The sequence below is a fragment of the Tachypleus tridentatus genome, unplaced genomic scaffold (genome assembly GCF_004210375.1).
Source record: "Tachypleus tridentatus isolate NWPU-2018 unplaced genomic scaffold, ASM421037v1 Hic_cluster_1, whole genome shotgun sequence".
Taxonomy (NCBI): domain Eukaryota; kingdom Metazoa; phylum Arthropoda; class Merostomata; order Xiphosura; family Limulidae; genus Tachypleus; species Tachypleus tridentatus.
In genome coordinates this window covers 10,201,222-10,227,377 of record NW_027467777.1, presented here as the reverse complement: position 1 = coordinate 10,227,377, position 26,156 = coordinate 10,201,222, and the positions used below count along the sequence as shown (strand labels likewise).

The window sequence follows — 26,156 nt, the reverse complement described above, 5'->3', positions numbered from 1 at the left end:
ATTACAAACTGATTATTCCTCAAGTATTACAAACTGATTATTCCTCAAGTATTACAAACTGATTTATCTATGTTAAGTATTACAAACTGATTTATCTATGTTAAGTATTACAAACTGATTTATCTATGTTAAGTATTACAAACTGATTTATCTATGTTAAGTATTACAAACTGATTTATCTATGTTAAGTATTACAAACTGATTTATCTATGTTAAGAGTATTACAAACTGATTTATCTATGTTAAGTATTACAAACTGATTTATCTATGTTAAGTATTACAAACTGAGTTATCTATGTTAAGTATTACAAACTGATTTATCTATGTTAAGTATTACAAACTGATTTATCTATGTTAAGTATTACAAACTGATTTATCTATGTTAAGTATTACAAACTGATTTATCTATGTTAAGTTTATTACAAACTGATTTATCTATGTTAAGTATTACAAACTGAGTTATCTATGTTAAGTATTACAAACTGATTTATCTATGTTAAGTATTACAAACTGATTTATCTATGTTAAGTATTACAAACTGATTTATCTATGTTAAGTATTACAAACTGATTTATCTATGTTAAGTATTACAAACTGATTTATCTATGTTAAGTATTACAAACTGATGTTAAGTATTACAAACTGATTTATCTATGTTAAGTATTACAAACTGATTTATCTATGTTAAGTATTACAAACTGATTTATCTATGTTAAGTATTACAAACTGATTTATCTATGTTAAGATATCTATGTTAAGTATTACAAACTGATTTATCTATGTTAAGTATTACAAACTGATTTATCTATGTTAAGTATTACAAACTGATTTATCTATGTTAAGTATTACAAACTGATTATCTATGTTAAGTATTACAAACTGATTATCTATGTTAAGTATTACAAACTGATTTATCTATGTTAAGTATTACAAACTGATTTATCTATGTTAAGTTATTACAAACTGATTTATCTATGTTAAGTATTACAAACTGATTTATCTATGTTAAGTATTACAAACTGATTTATCTATGTTAAGTATTACAAACTGATTTATCTATGTTAAGTATTAAACTGATTTATCTATGTTAAGTATTCCAAACTGATTTATCTATGTTAAGTATTACAAACTGATTTATCTATGTTAAGTATTACAAACTGATTTATCTATGTTAAGTATTACAAACTGATTTATCTATGTTAAGTATTACAAACTGATTTATCTATGTTAAGTATTACAAACTGATTTATCTATGTTAAGTATTACAAACTGATTATTCCTCTATGTTAAGTATTACAAACTGATTATTCCTCTATGTTAAGTATTACAAACTGATTTTCCTCTATGTTAAGTATTACAAACTGATTATTTGGTAAATTCTCTGTGTTAAGTATTACAAACTGATTTATCTATGTTAAGTATTACAAACTGATTTATCTATGTTAAGTATTACAAACTGATTTCTCTATGTTAAGTATTACAAACTGATTTATCTATGTTAAGTATTACAAACTGATTTATCTATGTTAAGTATTACAAACTGATTATTCCTCTATGTTAAGTATTACAAACTGATTATTCCTCTATGTTAAGTATTACAAACTGATTATTCCTCTATGTTAAGTATTACAAACTGATTATTCCTCTATGTTAAGTATTACAAACTGATTATTTCTCAAGTATTACAAACTGATTATTCCTCAAGTATTACAAACTGATTATTCCTCAAGTATTACAAACTGATTTTAAAATCTATGTTAGAAATATTACAAACTGATTATTCCTCAAGTATTACAAACTGATTTATCTATGTTAAGTATTACAAACTGATTATTCCTCAAGTATTACAAACTGATTTATCTATGTTAAGTATTACAAACTGATTTATCTATGTTAAGTATTACAAACTGATTTATCTATGTTAAGTATTACAAACTGATTTATCTATGTTAAGTATTACAAACTGATTTATCTATGTTAAGTATTACAAACTGAGTTATCTATGTTAAGTATTACAAACTGATTTATCTATGTTAAGTATTACAAACTGATTTATCTATGTTAAGTATTACAAACTGAGTTATCTATGTTAAGTATTACAAACTGATTTATCTATGTTAAGTATTACAAACTGATTTATCTATGTTAAGTATTACAAACTGAGTTATCTATGTTAAGTATTACAAACTGAGTTATCTATGTTAAGTATTACAAACTGAGTTATCTATGTTAAGTATTACAAACTGATTTATCTATGTTAAGTATTACAAACTGAGTTATCTATGTTAAGTATTACAAACTGAGTTATCTATGTTAAGTATTACAAACTGATTTATCTATGTTAAGTATTACAAACTGATTTATCTATGTTAAGTATTACAAACTGAGTTATCTATGTTAAGTATTACAAACTGATTTATCTATGTTAAGTATTACAAACTGAGTTATCTATGTTAAGTATTACAAACTGATTATTCCTCTATGTTAAATATTACAAACTGATTTATCTATGTTAAGTATTACAAACTGATTTATCTATGTTAAGTATTACAAACTGATTTATCTATGTTAAGTATTACAAACTGATTTTCTATGTTAAGTATTACAAACTGATTTATCTATGTTAAGTATTACAAACTGAGTTATCTATGTTAAGTATTACAAACTGATTTATCTATGTTAAGTATTACAAACTGATTTATCTATGTTAAGTATTACAAACTGATTTATCTATGTTAAGTATTACAAACTGAGTTATCTATGTTAAGTATTACAAACTGAGTTATCTATGTTAAGTATTACAAACTGATTATTCCTCTATGTTAAGTATTACAAACTGATTTATCTATGTTAAGTATTACAAACTGAGTTATCTATGTTAAGTATTACAAACTGATTTATCTATGTTAAGTATTACAAACTGAGCTATGTTATCTATGTTAAGTATTACAAACTGATTTATCTATGTTAAGTATTACAAACTGAGTTATCTATTTACAAACTCTATGTTAAGTATTACAAACTGATTATTCCTCTATGTTAAGTATTACAAACTGATTTATCTATGTTAAGTATTACAAACTGATTTATCTATGTTAAGTATTACAAACTGATTTATCTATGTTAAGTATTACAAACTGATTTATCTATGTTAAGTATTACAAACTGATTTATCTATGTTAAGTATTACAAACTGATTTATCTATGTTAAGTATTACAAACTGATTTATCCTCTGTTAAGTATTACAAACTGATTATTCCTCTGCTGTTGGTATTACAAACTGATTTATCTATGTTAAGTATTACAAACTGATTTATCTATGTTAAATATTACAAACTGATTTATCTATGTTAAGTATTACAAACTGAGTTATCTATGTTAAGTATTACAAACTGATTTATCTATGTTAAGTATTACAAACTGATTTATCTATGTTAAGTATTACAAACTGATTATTCCTCTACGTTAAGTATTACAAACTGATTTATCTATGTTAAGTATTACAAACTGATTTATCTATGTTAAGTATTACAAACTGATTATTCCTCTATGTTAAGTATTACAAACTGATTTATCTATGTTAAGTATTACAAACTGATTTATCTATGTTAAGTATTACAAACTGATTTATCTATGTTAAGTATTACAAACTGATTTATCTATGTTAAGTATTACAAACTGATTTATCTATGTTAAGTATTACAAACTGATTTATCTATGTTAAGTATTACAAACTGATTTATCTATGTTAAGTATTACAAACTGAGTTATCTATGTTATTACAAACTGATTATATTACAAACTGATTTATCTATGTTAAGTATTACAAACTGATTTATCTATGTTAAGTATTACAAACTGATTTATCTATGTTAAGTATTACAAACTGATTTATCTATGTTAAGTATTACAAACTGATTTATCTATGTTAAGTATTACAAACTGATTTATCTATGTTAAGTATTACAAACTGATTTATCTATGTTAAGTATTACAAACTGATTTATCTATGTTAAGTATTACAAACTGATTTATCTATGTTAAGTATTACAAACTGATTTATCTATGTTAAGTATTACAAACTGATTATATCTATGTATTACAAACTGATTATCTATGTTAAGTTACAAACTGATTTATCTATGTTAAGTATTACAAACTGATTTATCTATGTTAAGTATTACAAACTGATTTATCTATGTTAAGTATTACAAACTGATTTATCTATGTTAAGTATTACAAACTGATTTATCTATGTTAAGTATTACAAACTGAGTTATTCCTCTGTTAAGTATTACAAACTGATTTATCTATGTTAAGTATTACAAACTGATTTATCTATGTTAAGTATTACAAACTGTATTACAAACTGATTTATCTATGTTAAGTATTACAAACTGAGTTATCTATGTTAAGTATTACAAACTGATTTATCTATGTTAAGTATTACAAACTGATTATTCCTCTACGTTAAGTATTACAAACTGATTTATCTATGTTAAGTATTACAAACTGATTTATCTATGTTAAGTATTACAAACTGATTTTCATCTATGTTAAACTATTACAAACTGATTTATCTATGTTAAGTATTACAAACTGATTTATCTATGTTAAGTATTACAAACTGATTTATCTATGTTAAGTATTACAAACTGATTTATCTATGTTAAGTATTACAAACTGATTTATCTATGTTAAGTATTACAAACTGATTTATCTATGTTAAGTATTACAAACTGATTTATCTATGTTAAGTATTACAAACTGATTTATCTATGTTAAGTATTACAAACTGAGTTATCTATGTTAAGTATTACAAACTGATTTATCTATGTTAAGTATTACAAACTGATTTATCTATGTTAAGTATTACAAACTGATTTATCTATGTTAAGTATTACAAACTGATTTATCTATGTTAAGTATTACAAACTGATTATTCCTCTATGTTAAATATTACAAACTGATTTATCTATGTTAAGTATTACAAACTGATTTATCTATGTTAAGTATTACAAACTGATTTATCTATGTTAAGTATTACAAACTGATTTATCTATGTTAAGTATTACAAACTGATTGATCTATGTTAAGTATTACAAACTGAGTTATCTATGTTAAGTATTACAAACTGATTTATCTATGTTAAGTATTACAAACTGATTTATCTATGTTAAGTATTACAAACTGAGTTATCTATGTTAAGTATTACAAACTGAGTTATCTATGTTAAGTATTACAAACTGATTTATGTATGTTAAGTATTACAAACTGATTTATCTATGTTAAGTATTACAAACTGATTTATCTATGTTAAGTATTACAAACTGATTTATCTATGTTAAGTATTACAAACTGATTTATCTATGTTAAGTATTACAAACTGATTTATCTATGTTAAGTATTACAAACTGATTTATCTATGTTAAGTATTACAAACTGAGTTATCTATGTTAAGTATTAGAAACTTATTCCTCTATGTTAAGTATTACAAACTGATTTATCTATGTTAAGTATTACAAACTGATTTATCTATGTTAAGTATTACAAACTGATTTATCTATGTTAAGTATTACAAACTGATTTATCTATGTTAAGTATTACAAACTGATTTATCTATGTTAAGTATTACAAACTGATTTATCTATGTTAAGTATTACAAACTGATTATTCCTCTGTTAAGTATTACAAACTGATTTATCTATGTTAAGTATTACAAACTGATTTATCTATGTTAAGTATTACAAACTGATTTATCTATGTTAAGTATTACAAACTGATTTATCTATGTTAAGTATTACAAACTGAGTTATCTATGTTAAGTATTACAAACTGATTATTCCTCTGTTAAGTATTACAAACTGGATTTATCTATGTTAAGTATTACAAACTGATTTATCTATGTTAAGTATTACAAACTGATTTATCTATGTTAAGTATTACAAACTGATTTATCTATGTTAAGTATTACAAACTGAGTTATCTATGTTAAGTATTACAAACTGATTTATCTATGTTAAGTATTACAAACTGATTATTCCTCTACGTTAAGTATTACAAACTGATTTATCTATGTTAAGTATTACAAACTGATTTATCTATGTTAAGTATTACAAACTGATTATTCCTCTATGTTAAATATTACAAACTGATTTATCTATGTTAAGTATTACAAACTGATTTATCTATGTTAAGTATTACAAACTGAGTTATCTATGTTAAGTATTACAAACTGATTTATCTATGTTAAGTATTACAAACTGATTGATCTATGTTAAGTATTACAAACTGAGTTATCTATGTTAAGTATTACAAACTGAGTTATCTATGTTAAGTATTACAAACTGATTTATGTATGTTAAGTATTACAAACTGAGTTATCTATGTTAAGTATTACAAACTGAGTTATCTATGTTAAGTATTACAAACTGATTTATCTATGTTAAGTATTACAAACTGATTTATCTATGTTAAGTATTATAAACTGATTTATCTATGTTAAGTATTACAAACTGATTTATCTATGTTAAGTATTACAAACTGATTTATCTATGTTAAGTATTACAAACTGATTTATCTATGTTAAGTATTACAAACTGATTATTCCTGTTAAGTATTACAAACTGATTTATCTATGTTAAGTATTACAAACTGATTTATCTATGTTAAGTATTACAAACTGATTTATCTATGTTAAGTATTACAAACTGATTTATCTATGTTAAGTATTACAAACTGATTTATCTATGTTAAGTATTACAAACTGATTTATCTATGTTAAGTATTACAAACTGATTTATCTATGTTAAGTATTACAAACTGATTTATCTATGTTAAGTATTACAAACTGATTATTCCTCAAGTATTACAAACTGATTATTCCTCAAGTATTACAAACTGATTTATCTATGTTAAGTATTACAAACTGATTTATCTATGTTAAGTATTACAAACTGATTATTCCTCAAGTATTACAAACTGATTATTCCTCAAGTATTACAAACTGATTTATCTATGTTAAGTATTACAAACTGATTTATCTATGTTAAGTATTACAAACTGATTTATCTATGTTAAGTATTACAAACTGATTTATCTATGTTAAGTATTACAAACTGATTTATCTATGTTAAGTATTACAAACTGATTTATCTATGTTAAGTATTACAAACTGATTATTCCTCAAGTATTACAAACTGATTTATCTATGTTAAGTATTACAAACTGATTATTCCTCAAGTATTACAAACTGATTATTCCTCAAGTATTACAAACTGATTATTCCTCAAGTATTACAAACTGATTATTCCTCAAGTATTACAAACTGATTTATCTATGTTAAGTATTACAAACTGATTTATCTATGTCAAGTATTACAAACTGAGTTATCTATGTCAAGTATTACAAACTGATTTATCTATGTTAAGTATTACAAACTGATTTATCTATGTTAAGTATTACAAACTGATTTATCTATGTTAAGTATTACAAACTGATTTATCTATGTCAAGTATTACAAACTGATTTATCTATGTTAAGTATTACAAACTGATTTATCTATGTTAAGTATTACAAACTGATTATTCCTCAAGTATTACAAACTGATTATTCTTCAAGTATTACAAACTGATTTATCTATGTTAAGTATTACAAACTGATTTATCTATGTTAAGTATTACAAACTGATTTATCTATGTTAAGTATTACAAACTGATTTATCTATGTTAAGTATTACAAACTGATTTATCTATGTTAAGTATTACAAACTGATTTATCTATTTATCTATGTTAAGTTTACAAACTGTTTATTACAAACTGATTATTCCTCAAGTATTACAAACTGATTATTCCTCAAGTATTACAAACTGATTAAGTATTACAAACTGATTATTCCTCAAGTATTACAAACTGATTTATCTATGTTAAGTATTACAAACTGATTTATCTATGTTAAGTATTACAAACTGATTATCTATGTTAAGTATTACAAACTGATTTATCTATGTTAAGTATTACAAACTGATTTATCTATGTTAAGTATTACAAACTGATTTATCTATGTTAAGTATTACAAACTGAGTTATCTATGTTAAGTATTACAAACTGATTTATCTATGTTAAGTATTACAAACTGATTTATCTATGTTAAGTATTACAAACTGATTTCTATGTTAAGTATTACAAACTGATTTATCTATGTTAAGTATTACAAACTGAGTTATCTATGTTAAGTATTACAAACTGATTTATCTATGTTAAGTATTACAAACTGAGTTTATCTATGTTAAGTATTACAAACTGATTTATCTATGTTAAGTATTACAAACTGATTTATCTATGTTAAGTATTACAAACTGATTTATCTATGTTAAGTATTACAAACTGATTTATCTATGTTAAGTATTACAAACTGATTTATCTATGTTAAGTATTACAAACTGATTTTATCTATGTTAAGTATTACAAACTGATTTATCTATGTTAAGTATTACAAACTGATTTATCTATGTTAAGTATTACAAACTGATTTATCTATGTTAAGTATTACAAACTGAGTTATCTATGTTAAGTATTACAAACTGATTTATCTATGTTAAGTATTACAAACTGAGTTATCTATGTTAAGTATTACAAACTGAGTTATCTATGTTAAGTATTACAAACTGATTTATCTATGTTAAGTATTACAAACTGATTTATCTATGTTAAGTATTACAAACTGATTTATCTATGTTAAGTATTACAAACTGATTTATCTATGTTAAGTATTACAAACTGATTTATCTATGTTAAGTATTACAAACTGATTTATCTATGTTAAGTATTACAAACTGATTTATCTATGTTAAGTATTACAAACTGATTTATCTATGTTAAGTATTCCAAACTTCTTTATCTATGTTAAGTATTACAAACTGATTTATCTATGTTAAGTATTACAAACTGATTTATCTATGTTAAGTATTACAAACTGAGTTATCTATGTTAAGTATTACAAACTGATTTATCTATGTTAAGTATTACAAACTGATTTATCTATGTTAAGTATTACAAACTGATTTATCTATGTTAAGTATTACAAACTGATTTATCTATGTTAAGTATTACAAACTGATTTATCTATGTTAAGTATTACAAACTGATTTATCTATGTTAAGTATTACAAACTGATTATTCCTCTAAGTATTACAAACTGATTACAAACTGATTGATTCCTCTATGTTAAGTATTACAAACTGATTTATCTATGTTAAGTATTACAAACTGATTATTCCTCTATGTTAAGTATTACAAACTGATTTATCTATGTTAAGTATTACAAACTGATTTCTCTATGTTAAGTATTACAAACTGATTTCTCTATGTTAAGTATTACAAACTGATTTATCTATGTTAAGTATTACAAACCGATGATTACAAACTGATTATTCCTCAAGTATTACAAACTGATTTATCTATGTTAAGTACAAACTGATTTATCTATGTTAAGTATTACTGATTATTCAAGTATTACAAACTGATTATTCCTCAAGTATTACAAACTGATTTATCTATGTATTACAAACTGATTATTCCTCAAAGTATTACAAACTGATTTATCTATGTTAAGTATTACAAACTGATTTATCTATGTTAAGTATTACAAACTGATTTATCTATGTTAAGTATTACAAACTGATTATTCCTCAAGTATTACAAACTGATTATCTATGTTAAGTATTACAAACTGATTATTCCTCAAGTATTACAAACTGATTATTCCTCAAGTATTACAAACTGATTATTCCTCAAGTATTACAAACTGATTTATCTATGTTAAGTATTACAAACTGATTTATCTATGTTAAGTATTACAAACTGATTTATCTATGTTAAGTATTACAAACTGAGTTATCTATGTTAAGTATTACAAACTGATTTATCTATGTTAAGTATTACAAACTGATTTATCTATGTTAAGTATTACAAACTGATTTATCTATGTTAAGTATTACAAACTGATTTATCTATGTTAAGTATTACAAACTGATTTATCTATGTTAAGTATTACAAACTGATTTATCTATGTTAAGTATTACAAACTGAGTTATCTATGTTAAGTATTACAAACTGATTTATCTATGTTAAGTATTACAAACTGAGTTATCTATGTTAAGTATTACAAACTGATTATATCTATGTTAAGTATTACAAACTGATTTATCTATGTTAAGTATTACAAACTGATTTATCTATGTTAAGTATTACAAACTGATTTATCTATGTTAAGTATTACAAACTGATTTATCTATGTTAAGTATTACAAACTGATTTATCTATGTTAAGTATTACAAACTGATTTATCTATGTTAAGTATTACAAACTGATTTATCTATGTTAAGTATTACAAACTGAGTTATCTATGTTAAGTATTACAAACTGATTTATCTATGTTAAGTATTACAAACTGATTTATCTATGTTAAGTATTACAAACTGAGTTATCTATGTTAAGTATTACAAACTGATTTATCTATGTTAAGTATTACAAACTGATTTATCTATGTTAAGTATTACAAACTGATTTATCTATGTTAAGTATTACAAACTGAGTTATCTATGTTAAGTATTACAAACTGATTTATCTATGTTAAGTATTACAAACTGATTTATCTATGTTAAGTATTCCAAACAAACTGATTTATCTATGTTAAGTATTACAAACTGAGTTATCTATGTTAAGTATTACAAACTGAGTTATCTATGTTAAGTATTACAAACTGATTTATCTATGTTAAGTATTACAAACTGATTTATCTATGTTAAGTATTACAAACTGATTTATCTATGTTAAGTATTATTACAAACTGATTTATCTATGTTAAGTATTACAAACTGATTTATCTATGTTAAGTATTACAAACTGATTTATCTATGTTAAGTATTACAAACTGATTTATCTATGTTAAGTATTACAAACTGAGTTATTCTATGTTGGTAAGAGTTATCTATGTTAAGTATTACAAACTGATTTATCTATGTTAAGTATTACAAACTGATTTATCTATGTTAAGTATTACAAACTGATTTATCTATGTTAAGTATTTACAAACTGATTATTCCATCTATGTTAAGTATTCCAAACTGATTTATCTCATGTCTATGTATTACAAACTGATTTATCTATGTTAAGTATTACAAACTGATTACCTTCATCTATGTTAAGTATTACAAACTGAATTTATCTATGTTAAGTATTACAAACTGATTTATCTATGTTAAGTATTACAAACTGATTTATCTATGTTAAGTATTACAAACTGAGTTATCTATGTTAAGTATTACAAACTGAGTTATCTATGTTAAGTATTACAAACTGATTTATCTATGTTAAGTATTACAAACTGATTTATCTAAGTATTACAAACTGATTTATCTATGTTAAGTATTACAAACTGATTATCTATGTTAAGTATTACAAACTGATTTATCTATGTTAAGTATTACAAACTGATTTATCTATGTTAAGTATTACAAACTGATTTTCCTCTATGTTAAGTATTACAAACTGATTTATCTATGTTAAGTATTACAAACTGATTTATCTATGTTAAGTATTACAAACTGATTATTCCTCTATGTTAAGTATTACAAACTGAGTTTATCTATGTTAAGTATTACAAACTGATTATTCCTCTATCAAACTGATGTTAAGTATTACAAACTGATTTATCTATGTTAAGTATTACAAACTGATTTATCTATGTTAAGTATTACAAACTGATTTATCTGATGTTAAGTATTACAAACTGATTTATCTATGTTAAAACTGATTATTACAAACTGATTATTCCTCATATTACAAACTGATTATTCCTCAAGTTTACAAACTGATTATTCCTCAAGTATTACAAACTGATTTATCTATGTTAAGTATTACAAACTGATTTATCTATGTTAAGTATTACAAACTGATTTATCTATGTTAAGTATTACAAACTGATTTATCTATGTTAAGTATTACAAACTGATTTATCTATGTTAAGTATTACAAACTGAGTTATCTATGTTAAGTATTACAAACTGAGTTATCTATGTTAAGTATTACAAACTGATTTATCTATGTTAAGTATTACAAACTGATTTATCTATGTTAAGTATTACAAACTGAGTTATCTATGTTAAGTATTACAAACTGATTTATCTATGTTAAGTATTACAAACTGAGTTATCTATGTTAAGTATTACAAACTGAGTTATCTATGTTAAGTATTACAAACTGATTTATCTATGTTAAGTATTACAAACTGAGTTATCTATGTTAAGTATTACAAACTGATTATCTATGTTAAGTATTACAAACTGAGTTATCTATGTTAAGTATTACAAACTGATTTATCTATGTTAAGTATTACAAACTGATTTATCTATGTTAAGTATTACAAACTGATTTATCTATGTTAAGTATTACAAACTGATTTATCTATGTTAAGTATTACAAACTGAGTTATCTATGTTAAGTATTACAAACTGATTTATCTATGTTAAGTATTACAAACTGATTTATCTATGTTAAGTATTACAAACTGATTATTCCTCTATGTTAAATATTACAAACTGATTTATCTATGTTAAGTATTACAAACTGATTTATCTATGTTAAGTATTACAAACTGATTTATCTATGTTAAGTATTACAAACTGATTTATCTATGTTAAGTATTACAAACTGATTTATCTATGTTAAGTATTACAAACTGATTATTCATGTTAAGTATTACAAACTGATTTATCTATGATATTACAAACTGATTTATCTATGTTAAGTATTACAAACTGAGTTATCTATGTTAAGTATTACAAACTGATTTATCTATGTTAAGTATTACAAACTGATTTATCTATGTTAAGTATTACAAACTGATTTATGTTAAGTATTACAAACTGATTATCTATGTTAAGTATTACAAACTGATTATCTATGTTAAGTATTACAAACTGATTTATCTATGTTAAGTATTACAAACTGAGTTATCTATGTTAAGTATTACAAACTGATTTATCTATGTTAAGTATTACAAACTGAGTTATCTATGTTAAGTATTACAAACTGATTTATCTATGTTAAGTATTACAAACTGATTTATCTATGTTAAGTATTACAAACTGATTTATCTATGTTAAGTATTACAAACTGATTATTCTATGTTAAGTATTACAAACTGATTATATCTATGTTAAGTATTACAAACTGATTTATCTATGTTAAGTATTACAAACTGATTTCTATGTTAAGTATTACAAACTCTATGTTAAGTATTACAAACTGATTTATCTATGTTAAGTATTACAAACTGATTTATCTATGTTAAGTATTACAAACTGATTTATCTATGTTAAGTATTACAAACTGATTTATCTATGTTAAGTATTACAAACTGATTATTCCTCTGTTAAGTATTACAAACTGATTTATCTATGTTAAGTATTACAAACTGATTTATCTATGTTAAGTATTACAAACTGATTTATCTATGTTAAGTATTACAAACTGATTTATCTATGTTAAGTATTACAAAACTGATTTATCTATGTTAAGTATTACAAACTGATTTATCTATGTTAAGTATTACAAACTGATTTATCTATGTTAAGTATTACAAACTGATTTATCTATGTTAAGTATTACAAACTGATTTATCTATGTTAAGTATTACAAACTGATTTATCTATGTTAAGTATTACAAACTGATTTATCTATGTTAAGTATTACAAACTGATTTATCTATGTTAAGTATTACAAACTGATTTATCTATGTTAAGTATTACAAACTGATTTATCTATGTTAAGTATTATCTGATTATTAAGTATTACAAACTGATTTATCTATGTTAAGTATTACAAACTGATTTATCTATGCTAAGTATTACAAACTGATTTATCTATGTTAAGTATGATTTATCTATGTTAACAAACTGATTTATCTATGTTAAGTATTACAAACTGATTTATCTATGTTAAGTATTACAAACTGATTATTCAAACTGATTTATCTATGTTAAGTATTACAAACTGATTTATCTATGTTAAGTATTACAAACTGATTATTCCTCAAGCATTACAAACTGATTTATCTATGTTAAGTATTACAAACTGATTTATCTATGTTAAGTATTACAAACTGATTTATCTATGTTAAGTATTACAAACTGAGTTATCTATGTTAAGTATTAGAAACTGATTATTCCTCTATGTTAAGTATTACAAACTGATTATTCCTCTATGTTAAGTATTACAAACTGATTTATCTATGTTAAGTATTACAAACTGATTTATCTATGTTAAGTATTACAAACTGATTTATCTATGTTAAGTATTACAAACTGATTTATCTATGTTAAGTATTACAAACTGATTTATCTATGTTAAGTATTACAAACTGATTTATCTATGTTAAGTATTACAAACTGATTATTCCTCTGTTAAGTATTACAAACTGATTTATCTATGTTAAGTATTACAAACTGATTTATCTATGTTAAGTATTACAAACTGATTTATCTATGTTAAGTATTACAAACTGATTTATCTATGTTAAGTATTACAAACTGAGTTATCTATGTTAAGTATTACAAACTGATTTATCTATGTTAAGTATTACAAACTGATTATTCCTCTACGTTAAGTATTACAAACTGATTTATCTATGTTAAGTATTACAAACTGATTTATCTATGTTAAGTATTACAAACTGATTATTCCTCTATGTTAAATATTACAAACTGATTTATCTATGTTAAGTATTACAAACTGATTTATCTATGTTAAGTATTACAAACTGATTTATCTATGTTAAGTATTACAAACTGATTTATCTATGTTAAGTATTACAAACTGATTGATCTATGTTAAGTATTACAAACTGAGTTATCTATGTTAAGTATTACAAACTGATTTATCTATGTTAAGTATTACAAACTGATTTATCTATGTTAAGTATTACAAACTGATTTATCTATGTTAAGTATTACAAACTGAGTTATCTATGTTAAGTATTACAAACTGATTTATCTATGTTAAGTATTACAAACTGATTTATCTATGTTAAGTATTACAAACTGATTTATCTATGTTAAGTGCTGATGAAGTAATTGTATAAAAAGAAAATGGAGGCTGAATTTTTGTTTAATGTTTTGTGATGAAATTTAAACATTGCTTATGTCATTCATGAACGATCTCTCCTGCTTGGGTGAATTATCATTCATGAACAATCTCTCATGCTTGGGTGAAATATCATTCATGAATGATCTCTCCTGCTTGGGTGAATTATCATTCATGAACGATCTCTCCTGCTTTGGTGAATTAAACACTGTACATTAATTTTGGTATACATAAAAGCAATTTAAATATAGTTTTATGTTAGAGTTACACGTTTGAAGTTACCTTTGAATATCATGTTTGTCTCTAAACTTTTGCTGGTTTTGTAAGTGTTCTCCTCATATATGAGATCTAGCTCAAATTTGACTGTACTTGTTCTTTTATTTCCAGCATTTCTTACACAGGCATCTTCAATTGTGGTTACTCTAGTGGTAAGTGACATTTTACTTCATTGTACTTTGTCTCCTACACTGGTAGCTTTCTCCTTGCTCATTTTGCCACCACTTTATATTATGTAATACAAGGAGAGAAAAGTTATTTCAATGATTCAAAATAAGAATCCAAATGCTTATAATATTAACTACAACATTCATCCTTCAAACTATTTATCAGGAATCTTATTATTTAGATATATTCTGATAATGTTGGCCATATGAAAGCTTGATATTTTGTGTCACTTGTGATAAGAATTAGTACCAACCTATTAAAGAAAGAGTGTATTACTACTCCAATTATTGTAGCTGTGTAACGTTTATGCAGAAACATTCCTAACTTAATTTTTTCCACTTGGTGAAAGGCCTGTAATATTCTAACCTTTTTATCCAAATTGAATACTGTCTTTTTTATAGACTAAAATGTAATATTTTGATAATTTTTAAAAGTTTTAAACAAATATTAATTATCACTAGTTTATGTTTGATCAATAGATTTTTTGTGTTCTATTTTTTCAGCTAAATAATGACTATTTCATAATCATCGTTGTTGTTCAAATGAATGATGGAAACACCTGATGAAACCCTGACATTTTATAATGTGATGCCTACTTATCATAAGTTAATAAGGTTTTTAAATTTGTTTAACCCTTTTTTAATTCTACTGGGCCTAGCATGTCCAGGTGATTTGGATGCTCGAATCATAATGTGCTTGCTCTCTCAGTCATGTGGTGTTATAATGTAACAGTCAATCCCACTATACACTGGTAAAACTGTAGCCCAAGAATTGGTGTTTGGGTGGTGATTACTAACTGTCTTCCCTCAAGTCACACATTGCTAAATTAGGGACAGCTAATGCAGATAGCCCTCGTTTAGCTTTGTGCAAAATTCAAAACAAACCAGGCAATTTATTTCCACTTGATTTTTACTGTCATGAACAAAGAAGACCCCCTGTAACCTTAAGTTCCACATCGTGCCAAAAATACTTGCTTATACAAACTCAAGTGTATCAATTTTAAAGAAGCAATTCTTATATTCAAACTAAATAGTACTGAAGAACCTGGTTTTTTTTAAATATATTTGTTGTTCTCTACTTTTTAATTTGTAGAATTAGAGATTAATAATTTTAACAGTTCCTTATATTTTTTTTATAAACTTCTAAAATTAATTTTTTTTCCAGACATTTGCATTGTATTCAACAATTGAAGGAAAGCCCCTTGCATCATCAGAAGTCTTTACTGGTCTTGCCCTCTTCAATCAGCTCACTGTGCCACTGTATATTATTCCTTTTGTTATTCCAATTGTTATCAATGCAATGGTACAGTCTGTAATGCCAAATGATTATTCTCTATAAGATTTAGTGTAACACTAAATCATTAGCTATACTGAGAGTTCTTTAACAAAACGTTTTTCAACAGTTGATAGTTGGCCGTGAACTAAATCCATTATCTTATATCTACTTTATCACTAACCTCAACATGCTTTGATAAAAATCTTTTATTATGATGTAGGACTTATTTATCTCTATTGCATTATTTATGTTGACACAAACTAAATAATACAGTTGTTTAGTTTTTTATACTTAATTGTTGGATGTTATCAAAGTACAAACTTTAAATTGTTCGCATTTAGTTATTGGATATTAACTACAAATTTTGAATTGTTTATATTTGATTTTTAGGTGTTAACTAAATACAAATTTGTAGTTGTTTATACTTGATTATTGCACATTAAATAAATACAAATTTTTAATTGTTTTGTACTTGACTACTGGGCATAATTCAAGTGGTTGTTAATTAGTGGATATCACTGATTGATTGTCTATTACAAACTAGGTGAGCACCAAACGTTTGAGGCACTTTCTACAGATGCCCGAAGTTGACTCTAACACTCCATGGAGAGAACAGGATAGTCCTGCAGCCACTGTTGAATACAATCCAGACAGTGGAAGTGTATTGGTATGTGCTACTGTAATGTTTTCTGTTGAGGATAAAGTATTATTTACTACTTTATTTATTTATTATTTACCCCTTTATTCTCCTGAACAAGAAGAATCAACTTGTGATGATGAGAAACCCACTTGAATTACAAATGTATCTGTGGATGGTTGGTATGTGAAGAATCAACTTGTGATGATGAGAAATCCACTTGAATTACAAATGTATCTGTGGATGGCTGGTATGTGAAAAATCAACTTGTGATGATGAGAAACCCACTTGAATTACAAATGTATCTGTGGATGGCTGGTATGTGAAGAATCAACTTGTGATGATGAGAAACCCACTTGAATTACAAATGTACCTGTAGATGGCTGGTATGTGAAGAATCAACTTGTGATGATGAGAAACCCACTTGAATTACAAATGTATCTGTGGATGGCTGGTATCTGAAGAATCAACTTGTGATGATGAGAAACCCACTTGAATTACAAATGTATCTGTAGATGGCTGGTATGTGAAGAATCAACTTGTGATGAAGAGAAACCCACTTGAATTACAAATGTATCTGTGGATGTTTGGTATGTGAAGAATCAACTTGTGATGATGAGAAACCCACTTGAATTACAAATGTATCTGTGGATGGCTGGTATGGGTATTAGCACTTTTACCAAAATAAAACTGAGAACAACATTTCAAACTTCTTAGGTCATCTTCAGGTCATCTATTCGAAAGGGCTTGAGTTTTGGTTATTGTTTTTATAGGTGATCCTGTGTGTTAACTACTTAGCCTGAATGTATTACTTATCAGATTATGGAGTATTTCTGTTAACAGTAAAATGGCTTAAAATTGTATTTTACTGTTTCCAGCCAAGTAATTTTTGAATTTGCATTCACAAAAAAAATCACCATGTTTGAAGCTGAGACACACACCAAAGATAAAATATGACAACCATTAAAAGTTTTTAAACCTAGATGTTATATTTTAGTAAATATAGAATTTATATTTTATATGTCACACTGTGACATGGCTGTGTATTATGCTACTGTACAGTATGCATATAATTATTGACCTGAAAGCCAAGTCTTGCACATATTTGTTCCACAGACAACACTATACTGATTTTGTACATTTTTAAATAACAAAAATAACAGTCACAGTCTTGCAATTGTTACACACTAGCCTCAACAGAGTGTGGTCTAATGATCATTGTGCCAGATAGAAGATCTGAACTTCAGTGGTTCTCTCGCTAATGCTACCAAGAAATTAGAGTAGCTCTCTACACTTTCAGCTCATGTGTACATTATAAAGATTATGGTAAAATCCCACTTCTTGGTCTGGCAAGAGTAGCCAAAGAATTGGCAGTGTAGAGTACATGAAATCAACACTGTTAATAATAGAAAATCAAAACCTCCAAAAGTGATATTAAGTATACAATGGGATGTTTTTCATGGAAAAAGATGAAGTCAAACAATAACATGGCCAGTGATCATTCTGGAAATACAGGTAGGAATGTGGCCTGGAGAACAGTGAGGTACCCATTGGCTGAAACCTGTTTCAACAGATATTTGGCTCATCAACTGATGCTGAGAAGAGGTAACCAAACCAAAAGGATAAAAATTGTCATCACGGACACTGTAACAGGTAAGGCTGGACACATGTTCATTACGGATGTATCAAAGTTGAATTGTTTGGTAACAGTTACTGACAGTTTGTTGTATGGCAGGAAATAAAACAGCATCATGGTCAATGTGTTATGCCCACTGTTGGTATCAAAACCTGATTTTTAACATTTGTAGCGATCTCTTGAGAATAATTGATTAAGCTTGTGACTGATTCTTCAAAAGATAAATTACAATAAAATGAAATTATGTAACATTATCCTTATATACATGATTAACATTATCCTTTGAGGAATATATACATGATTAACCTCTGAATGTTCCAACACAGTGTGGTGTGTACTAAATAGAGCTGCACAATTATTAGAATTTGCCAATCAGTTAATCATGAGGCTCATTAAAGACCTATAACTCTTAAGTTTTAGGATTCAGTTTGTATGGTGGGCATAGTGTATATAGTTCTTTGTATTGTTTGAAAAGTGTAATTACTAGTTTTACTTTAAGGATTTAATTTATATGGTGGGCATAGTGTGCATAGCCCATTGTAAAGTACTGCTTGAAAATGCAGTTACACATAGTTTTACCTTACAGTTACCTTTGCGTAATGTTATGGTAAAGCATTAAATATTTAATTAATTACATTTCAGTTAAATGTAAAAGACTCAGAATTAGAAAGGAGGCGGAACATTCTCAGCGGAAATGATGAGTCTGATGGTGTTTTTCTCCCCGAGCTGATGAATCAACCAACTGTGGATGGCTCAGTTGTAGTTGTTGTACAGAATGGCTCTTTTACATGGGATTCCAACTCTTCCATCAACATACTTCAAGATATTCAGGTTCAAATCCCAGCAGGTAGGTTGATGTCAACATTTCGATCAAAATAATGAAAATTGGAAAATAAAGATGAAAACTAGATATGGCTTTTAAGTTTATGCTATATGTTTCTCATCTAGGACAGGTGTTTTAAGAATGAAAAATGCCATAGTGACTTACACACTTTATTACATGATAGCTAAAATGGGTATAATTTTTACCATGCTTACAACTACCAGTAAATACTTTTCTGTCTAAGTATTTGAATTGATGCTATTAAAAATTCATTCATTAATTGTTTCATACCACCCACACAAGCACATAATAACTTTACCTTCACTACTACTATTTCACAGATACAACACTTAACATTAGTGGTAGCTGTCAGCAAATAACAAAAACTGTTCATATGGTCCTCAGCTTCCACATTTGTTGTATTGAATTAGGAACTGTTAAAATAGTCTCCTGATTTCACTTTAATTTCATTTATCCAGAAACATTTGTTGGTATGAACCATTACTGGTATATTTGATTTTGGTTATTTAATGTTTTTTTTATTCCAAATAAATACCAAGCCACTCTGAAATGCACTTAGTTGTTTAAAGGTATTTAGAAATGATGATTTCACAAAGTGTAGTGGAGCGTGTAATTTATGAGCCTAGACCTAGTTCTCACTTAAAGTGTATTTCATTACAGTACTTCTAATTAGCGACATAAAGAAATTTGAAATAATTATACAAATACCAAACTTTCCTGTTCAGTTAGGTGCATAATTTAGAGAAATTCTTGCATAAGAAAAACAGAATGCATGCTAGTGCTTTAGGTTACTATTTTTTCAAACATTATCTGATGATAAGAGAAAAACTTTTACCCAAATCCCTGTAGTGTTTATTCCAAGACCTGTTGTGTTAGAGCCATTAATCTAATGCCAAGACCTCTGTTCAGATGTTTCCTATGTGTGTCTATATGTAATATTGAAAGTGTCTACAATATATCTGAAACCTCTTGGAGTTGTTCTATTATTACAGACATGTATTGCATATTGTCTGCATTTGTTTTGAATATATCTACAATGTATATGTTACCTGTCCAAGTAATTTTAGTTTTAAAAACAAGTGCTGCAGGTAAAAATTAATGGTTATATTACAATATTTGTTCAAATAATTAAAATGTAACAAAAACTGTAAAATATTCAAAGTTAAAGACAAATTTGAATCTACCCAGTCTTTAAAATTTTGAGAAAAATCACATATTTATATATCCCATAATAGAATAGTTGTCTTTTTTTTATGTATAAAAAGTGGTTAAGTTGCACTGACAATAACATTGACAATAAAAATGTGATTTATTTCACTCAGAAGCATATACAACAAAACTTGAATGACTGGTTATATTAATGGTTATACAACAAAACTTGAATGATTGGTTAGTTATACAACAAAACTTGAATGGCTGGCTAGTTATACAACAAAAGCACATTAGGCTTATGTTATCAGGGAGGTTGTGTGTGTAACTACCTAGAGAAACGTGTTTTCTTGATGTTCTTTTCATCTTTTGGGCTCCCCAGTAGCATGATACCCATGGTGGGCAAAGCATAGATAGCCCATTATGTAGCTTTGTGTTTAATTCCAAATAATCAAATCAAGCATCTTTTGCTGGTCTAAAAACTGTGAGGTCATAAAGACAAACAGTTGAAGGTAGTGAAATAAGATATAAATCTTTACTTAGTTCTTGAAATTAACAATGTTTAAACTTCGAGGATGATGAACTATCTGTTATGGCTTGTGAACTATACCAGGCTCAGAGATGTGTCTAGTTCCTAAAAGATTAAACTGATAAAAGCTTAACTGTGGTCAACAATAACACAATTTTAGTTGTTGGTAAAGCAATAATTTTTGTTATTATTATTATTGTGAGATACTACAGAAAGTTAACTTTAAAGAAATGCTTCAATGTGCTGTACTATGGGTCTGAAAGTCCACTCTTCACATGGGCCCATTATATATAATTGTTGGTCAAATCTCACTTTTCACTCAGACAAGAGTAGCCCAAGAGATGGCACTGGGTGCTGTTGACTAGCCCTCTTCCCTCTACGTTGTGAGTTCAAAATTAGTTATAGCTAGAGTGGATAGCTCTTGAGTAGCTTTGTGGGAACATTTAAAAACAAACAGTCAAAAACTGAGCAAATTGTTTTCAAATCCAAACATTTATGGGCATTATAAAAGTAGACCTAGTAAAGAAAACTATAATAAAAGTATCAACATTTTGTTCACATACTCTTACAGTTGCTTCAAATAAAAGATGGTTGAATGGGAAATATGACTTAAAGCCTTACTTAGGTGAACTTATACCCTGTTGGCCTTGTTTCCATACAAAGCTAGTAGTGCTTTTTGATATAAAGTGTAAAATGTTGAAATGATAGTAAATAGAGCTCATCTTGATATTTGTATATAATCTTCTGATCTCTGTCAAAGTTCCTGATGATACTCCTGAATCCTTTCGTACTCTGTATTAGTTTTGGATATATGTGCAGCCCAGTCTGTTATTCAGTTTATAACTTGTCACAGAGTTAAACCTGTTTCTAGGAATTGCATCGTTCATTGGTAACTCTGGACAAGAAAATTAAATGGTTCCTACTCACATTCCAGTTATTCATTTTAAACTGTTTAGGTTTGGCAGCACTGCTCTTTTAAAAACGTTCAACAGCTTCTCAGGAAACATTCCACAAAATAATAACTAATTTTATAAAAGTACTATTGCCCTGTTCACATAATCATCAAAGATAGGAATTATAAACAGACAACAGGCTTCTGTATACAACTACTTATTGTAAGGTTGTAGCAATGGTCTCTCAGTTGTTATAATTAGCAACATATAGAGTCACTTAATTCTAATTATTAATAACCTAATTTTATTTTTATGTTATGTAATAATCAATCTATTTAATTTGTTTTCGCTTCTGCTCTGTTTCCATTTTTGGGTAAGTACTGAAAAGGACTTTTTGTTCTTCAACCCACTTAAAAACCCAGTGTAGAACAAACAAGATGCTATTTGTAATGTTTCTTGTGAATGTTGGCTTCAGTGTATAAGAGAAATAAAAAGAACTTGGAAATATTAGGATTTAGGATCTTACTACGCAAACAAGACTGTAATATTAGGATTTAGGATCTTACTATACAAACAAGACTGAAATATTAGGATTTAGGATACTACACAAACAAGACTGTAATATTAGGATTTAGGATCTTACTACACAAACAAGACTGTAATATTAGGATTTAGGATACCACACAAACAAGACTGTAATATTAGGATTTAGGATCTTACTACACAAACAAGACTAATATTAGGACTTAGGATCTTACTACACAAACAAGACTGTAATATTAGGATTTAGGATCTTACTACACAAACAAGACTGTAATATTAGGATTTAGGATCTTTCTACACAAACAAGACTGTATTATTAGGATTTAGGATCTTACTATACAAACAAGACTGTAATATTAGGATTTAGGATCTTACTATACAAACAAGGCTGTATTATTAGGATTTAGGATCTTACTACACAAACAAGACTGTAATATTAGGATTTAGGATCTTTCTACACAAACAAGACTGTATTATTAGGATTTAGGATCTTACTATACAAACAAGACTGTAATATTAGGATTTAGGATCTTACTACACAAACAGGTTACTGATACAGGTTGTGTATAATAGAGTCTATATCAATACCATTGTACTACTGATACAGGTTATGTATAATAGAATCTATATCAAAAACATTGTACTACTGATACAGGTTGTGTATAATAGAATCTATATTAAAACCATTGTACTACTGATACAGGTTGTGTATAATAGAATCTATATCAAAACCATTGTACTACTGATACAGGTTGTGTGTAATAGAATCTATATCAAAACCATTGTACTACTGATACAGGTTGTGTGCAATAGAATCTATATCAAAACCATTGTACAACTGATACAGGTTGTGTATAATAGAATCTATATCAAAACCATTGTACTACTGATACAGGTTGTGTGCAATAGAATCTATATCAAAACCATTGTACAACTGATACAGGTTGTGTATAATAGAATCTATATCAAAACCATTGTACTACTGATACAGGTGGTGTATAATAGAATCTATATCAAAACCATTGTACTACTGATACAGGTTGTGTATAATAGAATCTATATCAAAACAATTGTACTACTGATACAGGTTGTGTATAATAGAGTCTATATCAAAACCATTGTACTACTGATACAGGTTGTGTATAATAGAGTCTATATCAAAACCATTGTACTACTGATACAGGTTGTGTATAATAGAATCTATATCAAAACCATTGTACTACTGATACAGGTTGTGTATAATAGAATCTATATCAAAACCATTGTACTACTGATACAGGTTGTGTATAATAGAATCTATATCAAAACCATTGTACTACTGATACAGGTTGTGTATAATAGAATCTATATCAAAACCATTGTACTACTGATACAGGTTGTGTATAATAGAATCTATATCAAAACAATTGTACTACTGATACAGGTTGTGTATAATAGAGTCTATATCAAAACCATTGTACTACTGATACAGGTTGTGTATAATAGAATCTATATCAAAACCATTGTACTACTGATACAGGTTGTGTATAATAGAATCTATATCAAAACCATTGTACTACTGATACAGGTTGTGTATAATAGAATCTATATCAAAACCATTGTACTACTGATACAGGTTGTGTATAATAGAGTCTATATCAAAACAATTGTACTACTGATACAGGTTGTGTATAATAGAGTCTATATCAAAACCATTGTACTACTGATACAGGTTGTGTATAATAGAGTCTATATCAAAACAATTGTACTACTGATACAGGTTGTGTATAATAGAGTCTATATCAAAACAATTGTACTACTGATAGGGGTTGTGTATGATAGAATCTATATCAAAACCATTGTACTACTGATACAGGTTGTGTATAATAGAATCTATATCAAAACCATTGTACTACTGATACAGGTTGTGTATAATAGAATCTATATCAAAACAATTGTACTACTGATACAGGTTGTGTATAATAGAGTCTATATCAAAACCATTGTACTACTGATACAGGTTGTGTATAATAGAATCTATATCAAAACCATTGTACTACTGATACAGGTTGTGTATAACAGAGTCTATATCAAAACTATTGTACTACTGATACAGGTTGTGTATAACAGAGTCTATATCAAAACCATTGTACTACTCATACAGGTTGTGTATAATAGAATCTATATCAAAACCATTGTACTACTCATACAGGTTGTGTATAATATAATCTATATCAAAACCATTGTACAACTGATACAGGTTGTGTATAATAGAGTCTATATCAAAACCATTGTACTACTGATACAGGTTGTGTATAATAGAGTCTATATTAAAACCATTGTACTACTGGTACAGGTTGTGTAATCCAGTTCTCCTGAAGTAGATTTATTTCTTTTTACATTAATGTCTGACTAACTTTCAGACATGAACATTCACATGTTTCTTTGAGGTTTAAAAATGAGCCAGACACTGAAGTAATTCTATCTTTAGACATACCTCTTGACTTCACAAATCAGTGAAGTAATTCTATCTTTAGACATACCTCTTGACTTCACGAATCACTGAAGTAATTCTATCTTTAGACATACCTCTTGACTTCACGAATCACTGAAGTAATTCTATCTTTAGACGTACCTCTTGACTTCACAAATCACTGAAGTAATTATATTTTTAGACATACCTCTTGACTTCACAAATCACTGAAGTAATTCTATCTTTAGACGCATTCTTGACTTCACTAATCACTAAGGTAATTCTATTTTTAGACATACCTCTTGACTTCACAAATCACTGAAGTAATTCTATCTTTAGACATACCTATTGACTTTACAAATCACTGAAGTAATTCTATCTTTAGACATACCTTTTGACTTCACAAATCACTGAAGTAATTCTATTTTTAGACATACCTCTTGACTTCACAAATCACTGAAGTAATTCTATCTTTAGACATACCTCTTGACTTCACAAATCACTGAAGTAATTATATTTTTAGACATACCTCTTGACTTCACAAATCACTGAAGTAATTGTATTTTTAGACATACCTCTTGAGTTCACAAATCACTAAAGTAATTCTAT

At 26.5% G+C, this 26,156-nt stretch overlaps 1 protein-coding gene across 1 annotated transcript in view; it reads left to right on the top strand.

Moving 5' to 3' along the window:
- Positions 1-26,156, top strand: part of LOC143242021 (uncharacterized) — a 71,479-nt gene that overhangs the window by 22,635 nt on the left and 22,688 nt on the right. Inside the window, exons 8-11 of the mRNA XM_076485363.1 lie at positions 15,533-15,573; positions 16,754-16,891; positions 17,409-17,531; positions 19,780-19,984. Of these exons, the coding sequence (XP_076341478.1) occupies positions 15,533-15,573; positions 16,754-16,891; positions 17,409-17,531; positions 19,780-19,984 (507 nt within the window). The remainder of the gene's footprint in view (positions 1-15,532; positions 15,574-16,753; positions 16,892-17,408; positions 17,532-19,779; positions 19,985-26,156) is intronic.